This window comes from Sylvia atricapilla, chromosome 4, assembly GCF_009819655.1.
Source record: "Sylvia atricapilla isolate bSylAtr1 chromosome 4, bSylAtr1.pri, whole genome shotgun sequence".
Taxonomy (NCBI): domain Eukaryota; kingdom Metazoa; phylum Chordata; class Aves; order Passeriformes; family Sylviidae; genus Sylvia; species Sylvia atricapilla.
In genome coordinates, this window is record NC_089143.1 from 66045050 (window position 1) to 66063254 (window position 18205).

General features: G+C 37.7%; 1 protein-coding gene across 2 annotated transcripts in view; it reads left to right on the forward strand.

Annotated features, from left to right (window-relative positions):
* The first annotated feature begins 687 nt into the window (after nucleotides 1-687).
* SCLT1 (sodium channel and clathrin linker 1) overlaps nucleotides 688-18205 on the forward strand; it is a 28613-nt gene continuing 11095 nt past the window's right edge. The window contains exons 1-17 of one of the 2 annotated variants that reach the window (XR_010743500.1): nucleotides 688-727; nucleotides 2676-2743; nucleotides 3385-3437; nucleotides 4313-4382; nucleotides 5231-5286; nucleotides 5650-5782; nucleotides 6509-6631; nucleotides 8407-8472; nucleotides 9910-9980; nucleotides 12437-12527; nucleotides 12706-12797; nucleotides 13394-13571; nucleotides 14563-14661; nucleotides 15158-15229; nucleotides 15905-15979; nucleotides 16402-16547; nucleotides 16818-17010. Coding sequence is in view for 1 of the 2 variants with exons in the window: in XM_066318199.1 (XP_066174296.1) it covers nucleotides 2690-2743; nucleotides 3385-3437; nucleotides 4313-4382; nucleotides 5231-5286; nucleotides 5650-5782; nucleotides 6509-6631; nucleotides 8407-8472; nucleotides 9910-9980; nucleotides 12437-12527; nucleotides 12706-12797; nucleotides 13394-13571; nucleotides 14563-14661; nucleotides 15158-15229; nucleotides 15905-15979; nucleotides 16402-16547; nucleotides 16818-17010 (1572 nt within the window). In the remaining variant the exon portion in view is untranslated. The remainder of the gene's footprint in view (nucleotides 728-2675; nucleotides 2744-3384; nucleotides 3438-4312; nucleotides 4383-5230; nucleotides 5287-5649; nucleotides 5783-6508; nucleotides 6632-8406; nucleotides 8473-9909; nucleotides 9981-12436; nucleotides 12528-12705; nucleotides 12798-13393; nucleotides 13572-14562; nucleotides 14662-15157; nucleotides 15230-15904; nucleotides 15980-16401; nucleotides 16548-16817; nucleotides 17011-18205) is intronic. The other variant, XM_066318199.1, reaches the window with a different exon arrangement.

Consider the following 18205-nt stretch of genomic DNA (forward strand, 5'->3'; position numbering starts at 1 on the left):
ACTCCCCGAGCAGCTCGTTGCAAAGTCTAATCACCCTTTCTGTAGAGAAATTACTCCTAGAACCCAACCTGGCCCTCTCCTGACGCAGCCTCAGGCTGTGTCCTCTGCTCCTGTCGCTGTTTCCCGGGGAGAAGCGGCCGATCCCGCCTGGCTGCAGCCTCCGACGGGCAGCGACTCCCTGAGGGACCGCTCCCGCCTCCCCGCTCTGCTACTCCGGCCACAAACTGATCTTTTCCTTTTCCTGAAGGGAAGTATAAACGCCTCAGCGCCTATCTTCAACCCTCGAGGAAAGTTTGAGGAGACGTTTCCCACAAGGCATTCCTCCCCGGCCGCGGCGCCGCGCCATGGCCGCGGCCCACGTGACGAGGGCGGCGCTGAGGGCGGGCGGCGCTGAGGGCGGCCGGGCCCGCCGCGGCTCTGGGCGGCTCTGGGCGGCTCTGGGCGCTGCTGCGGGGCCCTGCAGGCGGCCGTGGCTCCTCCGGCACCGGGGCCGAGCCCTTCCCGAGCGGCGGGGCCGGCGGCGGGCTGAGGGGAGGGAGCGGAGGGAGCGGAGGGCCGGCTCTCCCCGCCCCGGGGCACCGGCGGCTGAGGGGAGCGAGTCCCGCCCGGGCTCCTGCGGGCTCCCGGCGCCTCCTCCCGCTCTCCTTCCCGCCCGACCGGCGGCTTTTATCCCGGGATATCCTTCGCGGAGTTTGCTCGGGGAAAGCTGGGAACGAGGCACGGCCAGGTGAGTGTTGGTAGTGAGGGTTTATATCCCGTAGCGGTGAGGGTTTATATCCCGTAGCTTGCCCAGTGTTCGCTGCAGTGAGGAACAGCGGTGGGTAGTACTTTCGATGAGCTAAACACCAGGAGTTAAAAGCTGCTAAACAAGGTAATGGCCAGAAACACATGCGGGTTTGTGTGAATGCCTCTCTCGTTATGAAACCACGGCGTTTCCTGTGCTTTGCTTACGCTTGAAAGTTCTCTTGCCGTTTATTCATGAAATCTGCTCGACGGACTAAAATCGGTGTTTTTAATTATGCGTTACTTGATGGGTTTGATATACCTTAGTGTGACTTAATCAGAGTATGTCCCGGTTACTCACCAGTAAAATAACTGGCCAAAATAAGTTTGTTGCTGTGAGTTAGAGATGTGGCGGGTGCCTTGTCCCCAGGACTGTCACTGTCCCTGGTCAGTGTGTAAGAGCCAAGGCAGGCTGTAAGCGAGCAGTACAGATATTAACTGATGTATCTAATAGCTAGATAACTAGTTAATGACTAGACAACTAGTTAATAACCAGAACAGGCCGGGGCACGGTGCCTGCAGCGTTTGTAGCTGTGCATCACTCATTCACACCTCTGAATTTCTCCGGGTACCAAGTTTCGTGTGATGGCTTTGGGTGGCCAGAGGTGAAAGAAAGAATCCCAAGATTTCAGTAGCAGAAGAGCTTCTGTCTGAGATAACAAAGTCATTCTGGTTCAAAAATCTGTATCTTTCTTGAGTTTTGCAAGAGTATTTATTATGCTGTGACGTGAACAAATTATGTTTTTTCAAATACTGGAATGTTACCTTTTCATATGTATTTCTTTGCCTTTTCATATGTATTTCTTTGCCTTTTCATATGTATTTCAAGGCTGTAGCTTGTTTTATATGTCTTTAGAATCTAAGTGGAACTCAGACTAAATTCACAGTGAAGTGGTGAATTGCCTTTCCTATCAAAGAGTTTAATTCTTTAAAAAAAAAAAAAGGCATTTTATCACAGGTGCTGAAAGGCAGATTTGAGGTTGGCTTCTATGCCAGCTGAGCCCTAAGCTGTTTTAGTCCTACTCTGAGCTTGATACTTGGATTGATGTTTCTCTTGCTTCATGAATGTGAAATCAAAGTTCTAAAACTCTTTTAATACATCTGTAAAGAGATTCTCTAAACACTATCATACCTAATGTTGTAGAGTGTTTGTTGTGTTAAATATGTAATGTAAAGTAGGTTGAGTTTTACCTGAATTATTTTTGAAATATTAGTAGCCAGACCTACAAATAATAATCCTCCATTCCATTCTATACTTTTGTGATACCTGCTGAACCTTTTCCAGAATGTATTTAATGCTTTACTGTTGAAAGTGAGTTTCTGTAAGTGATGTTTAAAATCTGTCCCTTTTTGCACCTATGGGCATCTCATGTTTACATCCTTTGGCTTGTAAGGGCAGCACCTTTCCTCTTCATATGTCCTGGCACTCCTTTGCTGTTACTTCATTTCTATCACTACTGTCTTTTTCCTATGCCCACCTTTAGAAGTTTAGAAGTAGTAAAAGAACTATAGGATGTGTCCCAAGAAAAATAGGCAAGAAGTTGTTTAAATCAAAATATAGCCACTGCATTCCCAACTTCTTTTTCCTTCTTTGTTACCCATTCCAGTTACAAAAGTGTAACTCAGATTCTTACAAAACAGAACTGAAGTATTTCTTAAAGAAATAAAATATGAAATAAATTGAAATTATTATTATTATTACAGTTCCTGTAGGTTTTTTCAAGTCCTGGGGGTTTTAAAATAATGATGCTAAACAAAAGAATTTTAGAAGCTTTTTTTTTTCCCCTCCTCCCAAAGCATTATATTGTTAAGCATATTTCTGACTGCCAGTCCTATTTATGTAGATAGAGGCCTGTGTTATTGCCATGATTCTCAAATATGGTGTTTTTCAGAACAGAGGCTAAAAATGGCCCTTGGACACTATGAAACCAATGAGGTTCTGAGGAATACTGATGAGCAGGTATGTGAACTCAGGGATGGGAGTAGTAAGAACTTTATTGATGATGTTTTCTGATAGACAACTTCCCAAATATGGACACTGCTCACCTCATTGTTGTCTGGCCCCATCACACAGCAACAACAGAAAAAAAACTATCCTAATAGTGAATGATCGTATTTTTGCTGCATTTCTAAATGTTTTGTCCTTGAAAGAGCACTTGATTTGTAGTTTAGTACACTTTTTCACTTTAACAGGCTTCCCTTTCCTAAGAGATTGGCCTCATGTTGAGGTTACTTTTTATGCTGGGTACCATAAGCCTGTCTGAAAGCTTGTGCAGAAGCTATGGCTTCACTTTCCTGATGCTGAGATGCATGGAAATGAGCCAAGCACTTACACAAACCCATGATTATTCTTTTAAGATGGAGTTGATTTTCCTTCAGATGTAGTTATGCTTTAGATCAGAGCATGTCCAGGAAAAAAAAAATCATTATTTTTTTCATGTTGGGCCAGCACTCGAGGACTTTTGAACATAAACCTTGAAGTTATTCTTTGGCATATTGTGTGCAGATTACAGTACAGAGAGTTTTGTGTTTCATATAAAAGTTTTGAACTACATACATTTACATGCAATTACTAGTAAGTGGATTATTATTCCATTACAGGAACATGCCCTTGGTGATGATGGCACATCAGGACCCAGGATGATAGACCAAAGGTAACTGATTGCAGGTGATAAGTGGGAATAATGCAGTGTATTTGAAGGAAGTTGTCATGTGCTCATAGGAGTGTAGACCCAGGTGAGCTGGGACTTGTGTACATGTGTCTGTAGAGGTCTTACTGTAAAAGTTGGGTTTAGGTGGTATTGTGATTATTCAGTAGATTAAAGTAGTGACTTTGCTTCCACAAGCTGTAAAATAAAGGATGAGAGATGAATGAAGGAATTCTCTAGTCTAAGTTTGGAGAGAATAAACAGAAGTTCTGGTGAGACTGTGCTGATCTAGTTAACACAGGTAACTGCTGTCTGTCGGGATTGGGGTATGGTTTTAAAAATGTTTCCTTGACACTCTTCAACTTACAGTTGTCTATCAGTAAATGGTTTCATGATCACTGTAATTGCATCTTGCAAAAAAATAACCTAGCTTTTCTTTTTAGCTTTTAATATAGAATTTTCAGAGAGCTGTTACCAGTTATCAAAATATTAGGAGGGAAAAAGTATTGAAGTAGAACTACAGTGTTCTGCATTGTCTTACAGGCCACTCTACTATTGTATGTGAAAACAGCACTGAAGTCTATTTTAATATTTGAGATTCTGTGTGAATTTATGAAATATTAATGTTGTATTAATGGTCATTTATTATGTCCCATTATATGTTGTATTTCTGTTAGATAGGGCCCTTGCTGTTAATGATCATTATTTAAAAGTAGTGATTAAATTTGTTCATTGGATTCTGGGCAACGTCAAGCTTGGAACTCAAGAAAAGTGACTGTTCTGTTCTGGCCTCAGGATAAAGAATTGTTTAAAACTAGTTAATTATCAGAACATTTCAGCATTTACAAAACTCATTCTGAGCATGTTTTTCAACTTCTCAGCTTGTCAGCTCTAATCACAGAGTATGGTGAACACGTGGAGGAAATGAAACAACAGCTGCAGCTTTACCAGGTATGGGGCATTCCCAGCATTTCAGACTGGATCTTCATTTAGTGGTGAGAATAGGTAAGGCACTAGTTTTTGTAATGCTGCACAAAGCTGCTGGAGTGGAGGCTGCCTCCAGGGATGAATGGAGAGCTTTCTGTGAAAAGGTTGGGAGAGTGTCCAAATTGCAACAGTGCAATCCTGAGGCTTGAGGTGGAAGGGAACCATCTTCATTTCAGCCACTCCACATGAAACTTTTTAATGCTTCATGGCATGACTGAAAACGAAGTGAGATTAAAACTTGTGGCATAGAAAGCAATTTTTCTTTGTGATCTTCATGCAGAAGTTACACACTGGTTTTGGTTTAATGCACTTAATTTGTTTGATCTGTCCCTCATAAAGATTTTGCAAATAGTCTTCAAGCTTGATCAATTTCAGAAGGCAACAGGAGCACTAGGACTTCCTTGCACTAGTAAACAAAACAGCCAATTTGATTCATATAACTGGAGTTTCTCCTCAGGTAATTCCTCAACTTTCATCAAATGCTTACAGCATAAAAGATGAGTTATCCACTCTCCCCCTAAAAGAACTGGAGTTAATTAAAAATCAATCTGTAAGTGCCGTAAGAATTTCAAAAGGTTAAGTTTAATGTCCATAATAACTTCCAAATGCTGAGGTGTAACAGGACTTGGCAGCTGTTAAATTCAAGTGGCATTCCGTGACTTGCCTTAAAAAAGCAATTGACTTTCATTCACTGTGTTGTGCTGAATTAAACTGTCCATCTTTTCCAGTGTCAGTCAGAAATACAGGATGGCAGTGTTGCCAGAGTCTGTGTCACTTAAAAGAGCTCTTACTCTTGCATGTCTTTGTGTCAGGCACAAATGGGTGAGATGACTCTAAAATTGGAAGAAGTCACCAAGGAAAATGAAAGGTAAATAATTACGCTGCTGCCATGTTGCCACTACTGTTTCTCATGATTTCTGAACATTAGAAAGCTGCTTTTTCTAGGACCTTGGAATCTTTTATTATGTAAATTCAGGATCCTAAAGTTAGAGTCTTTATGTGCTTAATACATATTCTAGCACCAGGTATAAGAGATTTTACCATGTCACTAAAAAAACTAGAAGTGAAACTATTTCAGACTGTCCGTTTTGTTTACAGAACATAACTTAATAGATTTCAATTTGACTTGGAAGGAAATAGTATGTAAAGGTGGAAGGTACAGTATATTTCAGTTGTTAAAAAAATCCCCTTTAAAGAAATACCTTGCTGAACTTAGTTTTTTGAATTTCAGGCTGCATGAAGAGTTGAAAGAGGCTCTTGAGAAGCAACTGGAGGCTCTTCCTCTCGTGCATCTGGAAACTGATATTCCTGCAGATGAAGGCCTAGTGAGAACCCTTCAAGAACAGCTACAGCTGGAAAAACAAGTGTGTGAGATAAAACATTTATATTGTTTTATTTCTCTTGTTGTGCCTTGGCAGATTAGGGGAGGCTGGTTTATTTCTTGATTCAAAAATCATTTGGTTTGGAGTTCCTTAAAAACTTGAAGAAACTCCTTTTCTAGATTCATAAAATAAAATTTTTTATATTTATTTGTGCAGATTATTTTACCTAGTTGACTTGATCCATATGTTGAATTCATGATCAGCAACTCCATGAAATATTTTGTTGAATTCAAGCTTTTTGTAGTAACTTGTCATTTAAATCAAAGCTATTGTTAATGTGAAAGGAGGAGGGAAGTGTTTGATATAGAAAATTGTATCTAAATCTGATAATAACTAATTATTATCTGATAATAATCTAATAACAAGCAAATTTTGTTCAGTTTATTACAGGATATCAATTGTTGTGTATGATTAAGTTGAATTTGACAGCTGAATTTTGGTATTTGAATAGTATCTATACTGTAGTCTTACCTTAAAGACCTGTAAAAGTTTGAGCTCTTCAAAAAAAAACCAGGCAAAAAACTGGAAGTGGAATTCGACCTTCCAAGCATCTGTTTTTCTGCACTTGAATTTAAATTTGAAAAAAATATGTGCAGAAAAAAGCATAGATGATGGAATTTCTGCAAAATAGAAGTTAAGACCTATCATTTTAGTCAATGACAGATGAGGACAAATGTGCTATAATAGAATAATTGTTCTGTAAATTAGGAAAAAGACCAAGCAGTTGAGCGCTGGCAGAAGCTGTCACAGGAGCACGATCGACTTCAGCAGCAGTACCAGGAGCACCTGACTAAAGCACACATTCTCATGACTGAGAGGAAAAAGCAGAATGTAATTTTCATTTCTTTTTGTTCTTTTTTTGGTTTTTTGGTTTTTTTTTTTTCCATATGCATATATATGTACACAAAATATGCAAGTGCATATAAATAATCCTATGCTTTAATTGCATGGTCAGAAATCTTCAGGACAATAAAACATTTGAAAAAATTGCTTAAGATTTCTGAATTCTGAGGTGAAAGTCTTTATCTACTCTCCTGTGTTTGAACAGCTGGAAAAGTAGTCACCGTTTCCTGCTGTTATTCAGTAAAGAAGTAAACAGGTGAAAAATCAAGTTCACCAGTCTTTATCTAATGCTAGCTTGCATTTAGCAGCCTGTTTCTCTTCTGCTGAGTCTGGGGAAGGCCTTTCAGGCAATTCTTAGAAAAGCTGTTCTGCTCTGATGAGCTATGTAAAGATGCTGAGTGTGTGAGGAACTAATAGGAACTTGATGCGTTTATGTACCTTGTTACGTGTATTTCTAGAAGAGAACCTACAAATTCTTTTAATATTTCCTCCTTTCCTCTATTTTCCTCTATTCCTCTTTTTCCAAACACACTTGACTTATGGGCACAGCTACAGCTCACCTCAGAAATAGCTTTTTGCTGATTTTTGATATTTTGTGGTTATAAGTTCACCTCAGTGAATCTTTTCTGAGAAACAGGAAAAGTGTGCAGCTGTTGTAATCTGTCAAGTTTCATAATTATTTCAAGGAATAGTTAAGAGGACTCTTACATTTGTGTAGTTCCATCTTTCTGCTCCTGTTTCTTCTATTAGATTGTTTCTTGTGTTATATTGTCAGTTAGTAATAACATACTCACACAGAGTATGGAGAGTCATTGATAGGTGTTGGAGGATTTAGGGCTTCCAGATCCCATTTTATTAGTAACTAAATTTTTGGTGCTTTTTAATGCCACTGTAACAAGAACAAGGCTGAAAAGCATTTATTCTTTAATGCTACTGCTCTCCCAGAGAAAACAGCTCTCCAGTTAAATAAACTTTTATTTTAGGTTTAGCTTCCAGTGAAGAAGCAGCAAACAGCTGTCAGAGGTAAACAGAAATAAGTAAGATCAAGTAGAATTAGAATTGCCAGAAGGCAAGGAGGAGAGGAGCTGGGAGCTGTCATAAGGGTTGGATGCAGTAGGTAAGGGAGTGGCAGGAATAGGTTTCTAGCATATCCATGAGACTGTTAGATTGCACAATTGAAAGATACTTTAGCTCAGGGACTTCAGGCCTCTCTCTGCTCTAAAGGCACCTGGCATGCTGCAGATGGTTTTTCTGAGTTATGCTAGTTCTACTAGGATAACAGAGTTTACATTCAGGGACTCAAGAACTTAACTGAACTTTTTTTTTTTTTAATGGACACAAGACATCCTGTATGGCAAAGAATAAATGAAAATGTCCATAACAGACATTTTTCAATTAACAGGTACATATCTGCTAGTTTGCTTAGCAAAAATGCTTGTAGCCTCACAGTCTGTGTGGCTCTTTAAAAGCACTGGTCATGTGTACTTGTATGTTTTAATAGTAAGTGCATGTGAGGTTTGGAAGGAGGCAGTGTGTCACCCTGAAAATAGAAAAATAGATCAATTGTTCAGTAGTAAATCTAATTTTATGGGGTACAAGGTTAACAGCTAAAAACAATCTAATTGAAATCTATGAAGACACGCTGAATTTCCTGCTACATATATAGGCTTTTTATAAAATGTTTTCAGTTGACTATGAAGCTTTCTAATTATTCACTCTTTCTGACTGTACTGGTTATAAGCAGCTCTGAATTCTCTTTTTAGGATCAGCTGGCCAGCTTTCAACAGCTGACTCGCCAACTGCATGTGGCCAAGGAGAAAATAGAGTTGGTGAGTAAAACTTTCTGAACAGTGAACTAGTAATTTATTCATTTTCCTACTAGACCCTCAAAGTGTAACACCAAAGCAAAAAGGCCTTCACACATACCTGGTGTCACACAAATTTGCAAACTCCTCCAGCAACCAGGATGCAGTGATGGCTTTATTCCTGAGCTCCAAACATCAGGTCAAGGTGGTTGAGAGGTCAGCTTTTAATTTTATGTGAGCTCTTTCTTTTACACTTCAGGGGTAAGCTTACACTCAGAATTACAGTATGTGGCTGGTGTACTTCACACACTCAAAAATGTCTTCACAAAGGGAACATTTTTTTAAATTATGGCCTCTTACATATGCTAGCTCTGGTAAATTTTTCTCCACTCCTGTTTTGGTGCTTCTGTCTTCAGTGTCTTTGTCATTTTAATGCCCATTTTTCTGAGCTCTAGTGCTTTATCCACATCCTTGGACTGTGAGACTTTTTAGTTAATAAGCCTTAGTCTGGGCCTTCCAAAATTGACAAACAGTTTCAGTAGAAACTGTCAGGTAGTTTTTTGTTGAAAAATTGAGGTGAAGGAGGGGGTGAAGTTTTTGACTGAGCAGCTTTGGTTTTGATTCCTGTATGATTTTTTTTTGAGGATTTGTTTTAAATACTGGCAGTGCAAAAAGACTCCTAATTTACTCCAACAGTCTACTTTTGTTTTTATCAGTGAAATCTTTTTTCCTCACATCAGAGAAAAGAGTTAAGACAATATTTAAGATAAAGATCATCCATTTGTTTCCATTATCCAAAAACCATTTGGCACCATCTGTTACCAAAGGCATAAAGATGTCATGGGATAAAGCATCAAGCCCTTTTTTAAACTAACAAACTGAAAAATTGGAACTGAGGAGACTTGTAAATTAGTCACGTTTTTTATTGTGGTAAAACAGCTGTTTTTCCTAGATGTGCTCAGGTTGGAATTGTTCAGCATATTTATGCGTGCTCTGGAAATGAGATTCAGTATTGAGGCAAGAGTTTTTCACTGCTGATGTTGAAATATTTAGGGGAGTAAAAACTGAAGTAAACTGCAGAAATTTGCAGAAAGATCTCGTTAATTGTGTGAGTGCATTTCATCTGACATTTTGTTGGTATTAATGAAACCAAAATAATCATTTGCGGGCAAGATGGGGTTTTTATTTTGGATACTCCTTGATGATCTTGAAATGAACTGTTAGCACTCAGAATAGATATTTTAGAAGTAGGAAGTGCCTGAAAGTAATTCTTGGCAACAGTCAAAAAAGCAAGAACAATAGCAATTAATAGGAGAGAAGGGAGAAAAGGAGAATATTGTGCATTTTGAATGCTGCCTGCCATTATGGTCATCTTTAGTTTCACAGTGTAAGGCACGTGTAACATGTATAACATCTTCAATACTATAATGAACATGTCACAAATACCTTTTTATTTCACAGACCAATCAGCAGTTTCTGAAAACTGTGACAGAACAAGATGTGGAACTAGAGAAGCTACGAAAACAACTGAGGTATAAATCAGGCAGATTAAAAAAAATATTATTATCTTTTCTACAGCTTTTCCAAACTTGTGTCATGGGCTGTGTTGTACTGCAGGCTAATTTCATCCTCATAGTTACAATGGTTTCAGTAACTGTCTCTGAAGTTTGTTAAACATCATTAGTGTTATGGTAACATATTTCCAGTTAGTGTTGTTTGGTTCAGCTTTTCCCTGAAATAGTCAACATTTGATCTTTGATTGAAAAGAAAAAAAAATTGCCAGTATCACATGACAACTGATTCTGAAGATAGGCTTTCTTTAGAATACAGTTTGCTCAGAAGCCAGTTACATGGTTACTCATTACAGTTCTGAAATTTGAATGTTCAAGCAAGTTTTAATGTTTTAATGTTTTTAATAAAACTTGCTTTCACCCCTTGCCAATAAAGAATTCTAAATCATAGGTTCTATGGAAGTTAAAGGTAAAAAAATGTTCATTACATTCCTAAAGTATATCAAGGAAAAGGAGAAATAATATCTGTGACACCATTTCATGATTGATTGTGTTTACAGCTGAAGTCTATTCAATGCCAGTTTACTGCATCCTCTCTTTTAACTAGTGATGGTTGATGTCAAATTAAAATTTTGTTTCATTCAACAGTGGATTTATGAACTGAGAGTGAAATAAGAGATTCAGTCATTATCCATCTCTAATCACAGACACTGATTATGCTCACCTTCCTCTCAGATCACCTTAAAGTCCTTGCACCCCTAAAAACAGAGTTTTGCTCCCAAAGTTAATGGCAGCAGCCCTACCTAGCCCGAAAAAGTGCTGCATTGTTTCTCCAAGAAGCCTGGAATATTTTCACTAGTTTCTTCTATAACATGAAGATGCAATCTGTATGGATTATATAGCATATGGTGCAGACAATTCTAATCCTTTGGGATGTTTTTAATAGTTTTACATGATTTATGGTACTAGAGTACTAAGTCAGGAATGCAAAAGTAGATTTAAGAAAAAAAAAACCAAACTCGTGTGTTAGAGAATTGAGGTTTAAATTAGGTTTGTATCGCCTGGATAAAACACACAAATTAGGAAACTTGGCATAGCTAGGGCATGGATCTACATTTCAGAATCTTAAACCTCTTAAACAGAGATAACTTGCCAGGATTTGGTTAAGAATATATTGCATAGTAAAGAATAAAAGCTGTGTCTTTAGGATCAATTTGTTGCCTGTAAAATGCAGATCTCTGAATTCAATCTGAATCTGAACTTAGTTGTTAAAATGCATTTTTGATACTTAAGGTGTTGTGATTTTTTATGATATTTTTATGTTTTTCTTATTTTTAACTTTTTTTTTTTTGAGGGTTTTTTTTGAGGGTTTTTTGAGGTTTTATTTTGTTTTACAACACTTCTAAAATATTTTGCAGGAGGCAATTTAATGTCCTCCTGAATTTACAGTATTTCTTGTAGGAGAAAGATGAAATGTTTCAGATGGACTAAGGTCAAAGTTTTGGACCCACAGTGAAGATTGTTTCTTTAGGAATAATGTTCTTGTTGTAGTTTTTGCTTCTTAAAAAATTGTAGCCAAATTAACTTTTCCAATTAATTGGGCTGAAATACAGAATTTGCTGTAAAATTGCTTGCATTATTTATATTTTGCTGAAGATTTTCATGTAGGTACAGTATGCTTGACTTTTATGCCCTTAATTCAGTATCTCCAGAAGACATATTTGCTTGAAATGGATTTTTAGAAGTATGAAATATTTTCCAGCTTCTTTCATGACTATTGGTGCTGCAGTTTGCATGACCTAATCTAATATGTGTTTACTCTCTTTTAACTTTATGACAGAGTCAGTCATTGGTTTTTAAATATAGCCTAATATGCAGCTTGAATAATTGGGTTACACCCCAGGTGAAGGCTCTCTGTGTCTTTGTGTTCCCAAGTCAGAGCAGTGGGAGGGTTGCTTTTTTCAACAGGCTTTTCTACTGAGAATGAAGAGCCACTAGCCATTAACATGATTCACTAACTAGTCCTTTTTTTTTCTCTCTTCTCATTCAGCCTACAAAAACTATTCAGATTACAAAGCACATCAGCTAAATTCTTTAGAAGTGTATAATGATTGCTTTAATTCCTAGTCCTATTGCTTTAAAAAGTGAAATCTAGTCCTGCAAAAGACTTCTCTGTTACGTATCTGTGGCTAGTTATACCTAAGGTCTTGAATCATTTGAAGTTTTTGATTGCCTAATCCTCCTTCTTTAGTCAATGCTTACACCTTCCTCATAATCTGTGAAGTAATTTCCACAGGACTTTTGGAATTTGATGTTCCTGTCTCTGTGTGCCACACAGTGAAAAGGAGAAGGGGGAAACCTCTTCTGCCCTGTAAGAACAGTATTGTGGGATTTTTCTGCTCTTCACAGCTATTCTGACAAAGTTTTTAACTGAGCAATTTTTCCCCTCTATAATAACTGTTTCTTTTTATATACAGGCAAGCCAAAATAGATGGGCAGGTAGCAAATGCTAAGCTGGAAGAAATGATGGCATTGAAGGAGAAGCTTCATAGCCAATTGGAGAGAAAGGTATTCTAGAGAAAGGAATAATTTCTGTTGCAACTGAATGGACAGTCATTTTCTGAATGCTGATGTTAAATTAACTGCAAGTTGTTACCTGCAACTGCAAGTTGTTTTATGTGAGTGTATCTTTGTTTTGTTCAGGGGAACTCAGATCAGGTCTGGATAATACTTTGATTCTTTCCAGGAAGAAGACAGGATATCTGCCCAGGAGAGAGAAACAGCATCTGACAAACGCTTGCAGCAAATGCAATCTAGCATAAAACAGTTAGAAATGAGGTAAAGGGAGCTCACTGTGTGCCACTAACAGGATACATGCAAAAATCATACCCTGGCTCTGCAAAAATAGAGAGGTTGTCTGGCTTCGTATGTTTTATGGCCAACATGTTAGGAAGTAACAAAGGGACGTGTTTGATGATCCCTCTGAGGCTCTCTTGTCCTTTCTCATGCCTGCCAGTACTGACAATCATAGTTAAACAATAAGAATTCCTCAGCTGTTGTGAAATTACCAGTGGTTTTCTTTCTCTAAAACTGTAGCTGCAACTTCATAGCCCACATCCAATTATTCTGTTTCCTCCACAGAGGAAAACTTTATTTCTTCTGGGGCTGGTTTAATATAGAACACTTCCAGTGATGTATCCCAGGATATCCCTGGGATTCTTCTAAGGATCTTCTGAGATTAGATATCTGAGTTAACTCCTGTAATTCTGTTTCTAAGACTTGATTGATCATCAAACTCAAAATACTCTGTCCAAAACCAAGCAGAAAGCAATGCAATTTGGGCAGTTTATGAATAGATACTTGGTAATAGCTCAGTTTGAATGGATCAGTATCCTAATTACCCATCACATTGTTAAATTTCTGCTGTCTTGTAGATTGTGTGTGACTGTGCAAGGTGCTGAACGGCTGAGAACAGAAAAAATAGCCCTGGAGGAACAGGTCAGAGAGCTTCAGGCCAAGTCTGCCAGTCTAGAAAGTGAGAAGTATGATGCTGTTGCAAAAGTCCAAGATTGCATACAGCTCTTGGAAGAAGCTAACCTTTTAAAAAGTCAGGTAAGTCACTGGATGAAGGTATTTCCCAGAAATGAAGATATGTAGGATACACAAGCTAGCTTCTTTTGTGTCTGTTGTGCTAAACTTAGTCATGATAGAGAGCGAACTGGGATGTGGCCACACATCACTCAGACTTGTCATACAGTGGAAACTTCAAATGTTGAGTGCCTGGATAAAGGTCATCTAAATGATAACACTGTCCCCAAACATGAATCTTCCAAAGTTTCTGACAAGAGTTCAGAGTTCCTTACCAAATACTGGTGTCAAAAAAAAAAAAAAAAAAAAAAAAAAAAAAAAGTTCTGTTACAAATTTGTAACTGTTAAAGATGAGACATAGGAAACAAAGGAAGTGCAGAGTTGTCAGCAAAGAAATCTAGACATGTGGAGAGGCCTTAAAGGAAACTTTTATATGCAATCTGTGATGAAACTATCACAGAATAACGTTTATGCCAAAAATATTGATATGAAAACATGGCTCAAGAAGCCAAAAAAAGCAGGCAATTCTTAATTGACTGCTGTGGCTTAAACATCCTAAGTTTTTCAAATTGGGAAGAAAATTTAATGAAGAGAAGAAAAAAATAAAAATGTTGTATTAATGAACAGAATTTAAAAATGCACATTAATATACATATCTGTTGACACTTTGTATTTTGAACTGTTTTCTGCCTGCTCTGTAGGAGATTGAAGTGGAAATTTTGCTCTCGGTTCCTGTGCATTCTTCTGTATAATACCATGCTCAGCCAAAATCTCCAAGTCCCAATAGAAAAAGGCATCTACTGACACTAACTCTTTGTGTGGTTCTGATTTACAAGAAATGTGAATTTAGTGCAACATGTTTTCAGTGTCAGTGTTACTGAGTCTCAGTGTCAGGTACTCCAAAGTAAAAAGGAAAAGAAGGTGTCTTTTGAGCAGCATGGAGTTTTTTGCTCTTGATGCTCTTAGTATCCCACTGAAATATCAGTCATATTTCATTTTGTTATTTTTCTTCTAGGCACTCTTTGAGGAGAAACAAAAGGAAGAAGAGATTAAAAAACTGCAGGAGGAAATGTCTCAACTTGCAGAAAATACCGCTGCAAGAATTAGAAAGGAAGTAAGTTACAATGTTTAGAAAGAATGGGAAGATGTTTTGGTTTTCTTCAGAGTGAAAAGCTGCTGCTGATGCATGGTCATCATGAGCAGTTTTCTCACCAGAGTTTGGATAATATAAGTGCCAAGGCAGCATGCTGATAGCACCACCCTCTCCAGCATTTATTATCTAGACATGTTCTAAACAAGAACCAAAACTGCTGGTGTCTCTGCAGACACTGGCATGGAGAAGGCTGCATTGTGAAGATGTGCATGACACTTGTGGTGTCTTCATTTGTGCTTTTTTTTTCCCTAAACACCTTCAGTTAAAGCAGGATGATAATAATCATTCTTATAACATTTATGTTAGAATATGAGTTGTTAGTTATTGCAGTCACAAGTATTTTTATGCTTTATAATATATGCACCAGCTATAGGCTATAAATACGTGTGTGTGTGAGAAAAAGCAAGATGGAAGAATAGTTTATGGGACTAATTTTGTAGTTCTGTTTTGGTCACAGGTAGACACTGCAAAGAAGCAATGTAACATGCAGCTTTCTCGGCTGACAGAAGAAGTTTCAGCTCTTCAGATGGTATGGAGTTGATGGGTAAAAATATTTTCAGTAGCAAAGCATTTGAGACTTCTAGGTTTTGCTGATCAAATAATTCCACTAGAATTTAGTATCTGAGTTCAATCAACATGTGATTAATGAGTAATTGTGTGGGACAGTCCTCTATTACTGTATAGCACATTGCATCCTGCATGTCTCCAGAGAGGAGTTCACAGGCATTGTGACAGTGACATCTGTGCTCTAGAAAATGTTTCCCCATGTGATGGCACTTCTGAAGTGTCCCTGTTTCTTTCAGAGAGCCCCTAAATTCAGCCTTCCATGCTTATCTGGAGTTGTGTGTGTAGAAAGGAAAGCTGATATGAAAGCTGATGAAGTATCCTAAGAGGAAGTCTGTGGATCACAGACATCATGTTTCTGAATGAACCAGGAACTTGTAATAAATTATGCAGGTCATCAAAATAATTCTGTGCTGATGCACCTATTTATGCATTAAATTTATTTTTAAAAGGTTTCATTTTATGTGTCTTGGTCTATTAGATGATCCTATAGGAAAATAATGAGCAGGTAAATATCATCAAATGCATCTATGGCAGCAGCAAGAACTACATTTACCCTGGGCAGGGTTTGGCTTCAGAACTTCTTGAATTTTTACTTTGATTTATTAAATCTTATTAAAAAAATTACTTTTATAAAAAGGAATGTGGAGAGAAACAGAGTCAAATTGAACGAGCCATTAGAGAAAAGAGAGCAGTGGAAGAAGAACTTGAAAAGGTAAGGCAATTGTATGTATTTTTGCATCACATTTAAGATCTCTTTACAGAAGAAAAAATACATAGATTTCCCCCATTTTTCATGTATTTCTCCATTAATTTCTTATTTTATTTTTTGAGTAGATTTTCTTAAATGTAAATTTTCATTTATTTACTTTAAGGTTGTTTGCATTCTTTTTTTTAAAATCCAGAAGATCTTTTAAAGTGTAAGAAGGAAAAGAGAGATATTTAACATAATCCAAAAGAATGCTACTGCATATTCCAGTTAAGATCAATAGACAGAAAAAAAAAAAGTCTGATCAGATCTTTGGAAGCTTTTCTCTTTTTCAAGTGGCAGAACAATGTTAGAAATTCAGTTTTATTTAAATCATGGGAAAAGAGGATGCAATGAGGAGTCAACTCCCATGTAAGTTCACTCTTCAGATTTACAGGGAGCACAGAGAGCATGAATCTGACAGTAGAAAGCTGGAGCAGCTGCATCACAAGTATTTACTTGCAGAAGCTGCCAGAGACGACCTTCAGCGGAGTCTGCAGATGACACAAAATAAACTGAAACAGCTGGAAATAAAGTAAGTGGTGCTACAGATGTTTACAGAAGAAGAGAAAGCAGTGGAAATTACTTCAGACTATTTAAACTGTTCAGTGTGCGTTTGTCAAATCTTTTTAATCAGCAGCAGACATAGTATCCAGATACCATAATTGTGAAACTAAGGTTGATTTTATCAATTCTGTCATCATGATAAAGTTCTTTGCTGATTTGTGCATAGCTCCCAGTCTTTATCTTCTGTTCTCTAGTTCAGGAGTTGTTCAGTTGCAGCCAGACTTTCCTTCTCTTTTAGCTCTGAGGAAGAGAAATCTCGTTGCCAGGAAGTTATCTGTAAATTGCAAAGCACTCTGGATTCAGAAAGAGAAAAGAGTGCCTCTGTCAGTGATCAAAGATTAAAACTTCAGCAAGAGAATGAACAATTGCAAAACGAAATGGAGAGCTTGAGAAAACTGGCAGTAGAGGCTCAACAAAAAGCTAAAATAAAGGTATGTTTTATTTATTATTCTTTTGTAATAGAAGACTAATATTTGCTTAGTAAGGCAGCAGTTCTAAGAAAATAACATTATTAAATGCTTAAACTAAGATGAAGAGTTTCAGTGATGCTTCCTGGTTGCTGCATAAAAGTAATTTTCTTGTTGCATTGTGTGTCCTCAGAGTCCATGAGGTAAAACAATCTTTGCTAATTAAATTGTATTTTAATGTGTATTAAATTCTCTTTGATAAGAAGACCCCAAATGTTCTTTGCTTTAAATAAGATGAATAGATTAAATAATATTGCAATATCCAATCTTCATTGATTTATTGTCTCTCATGTGTCAGAAATCTTTGTCTGACTTTCTTCCCGGAGTGTTCCTCTACTTGTGTGTCCACCACGTTGTCAGGGCAGTGTGTAACTAATAAATAATTTAATAGTGTGGCTGACAAATGTTGGCTCTTATTTTCTGGACAGAGGAAACTCTTTTCTATGCTTTAGCTGCAAACAAGATTATTAGCTGAAAGCTGCTTTGTTCTTTCTGAAGCTGTTCCATTCAATGCCCCTGAGCAGGCTGCAGGTGGAATAAGGAATCAGTAGTAACCTCAGCAGATTCATGGCACCTGTGGCTTCTGGAGGGAGGAACAGCTTTCATCCTTGATGTGCTTTCTGAACATATAAAGCTGGTACTTTTCCCTCTGCAGTGTAAAGATACCAAAAAAGGGGATCTAAGGATCTGGAGCAATGAAACACCACCTCAGTAAGCAGTTTTACAAGTTGTGTATGGGGACCAGCTCAAATCTGGCTTCCACTTTGCACTACAAGATAAAGAACGCTGTCAGATTGAACAGGGACTCTTGTCTAACTCCAGAACTCTTTGCTTAAACAAAGGATCAGAATCTTGTGACAGAGAGAGGTGGTGGATATGAAGCATAGAAAGCATATACTAAATCTTTGTCTGTCTCATTTTTTAATGAGACAGGCTTCCATTATAGTCACAGATAAGATTCACTGCCTGATTTCATTTCCCTCTGATGTACAAAGGACTGCAGATGCAGTTAAGAAACTAATGCATTTAGCTAGATGAAAAAGAATGAACTTGTTTCTGTGGAGGAAACACAAGGGAGAAGAATAAAGATTACTTACAAAAATAAGCATACACAGCTCATTATCCTTTATTGTCAGTTGTCCTATTTGCTTAAATTGGC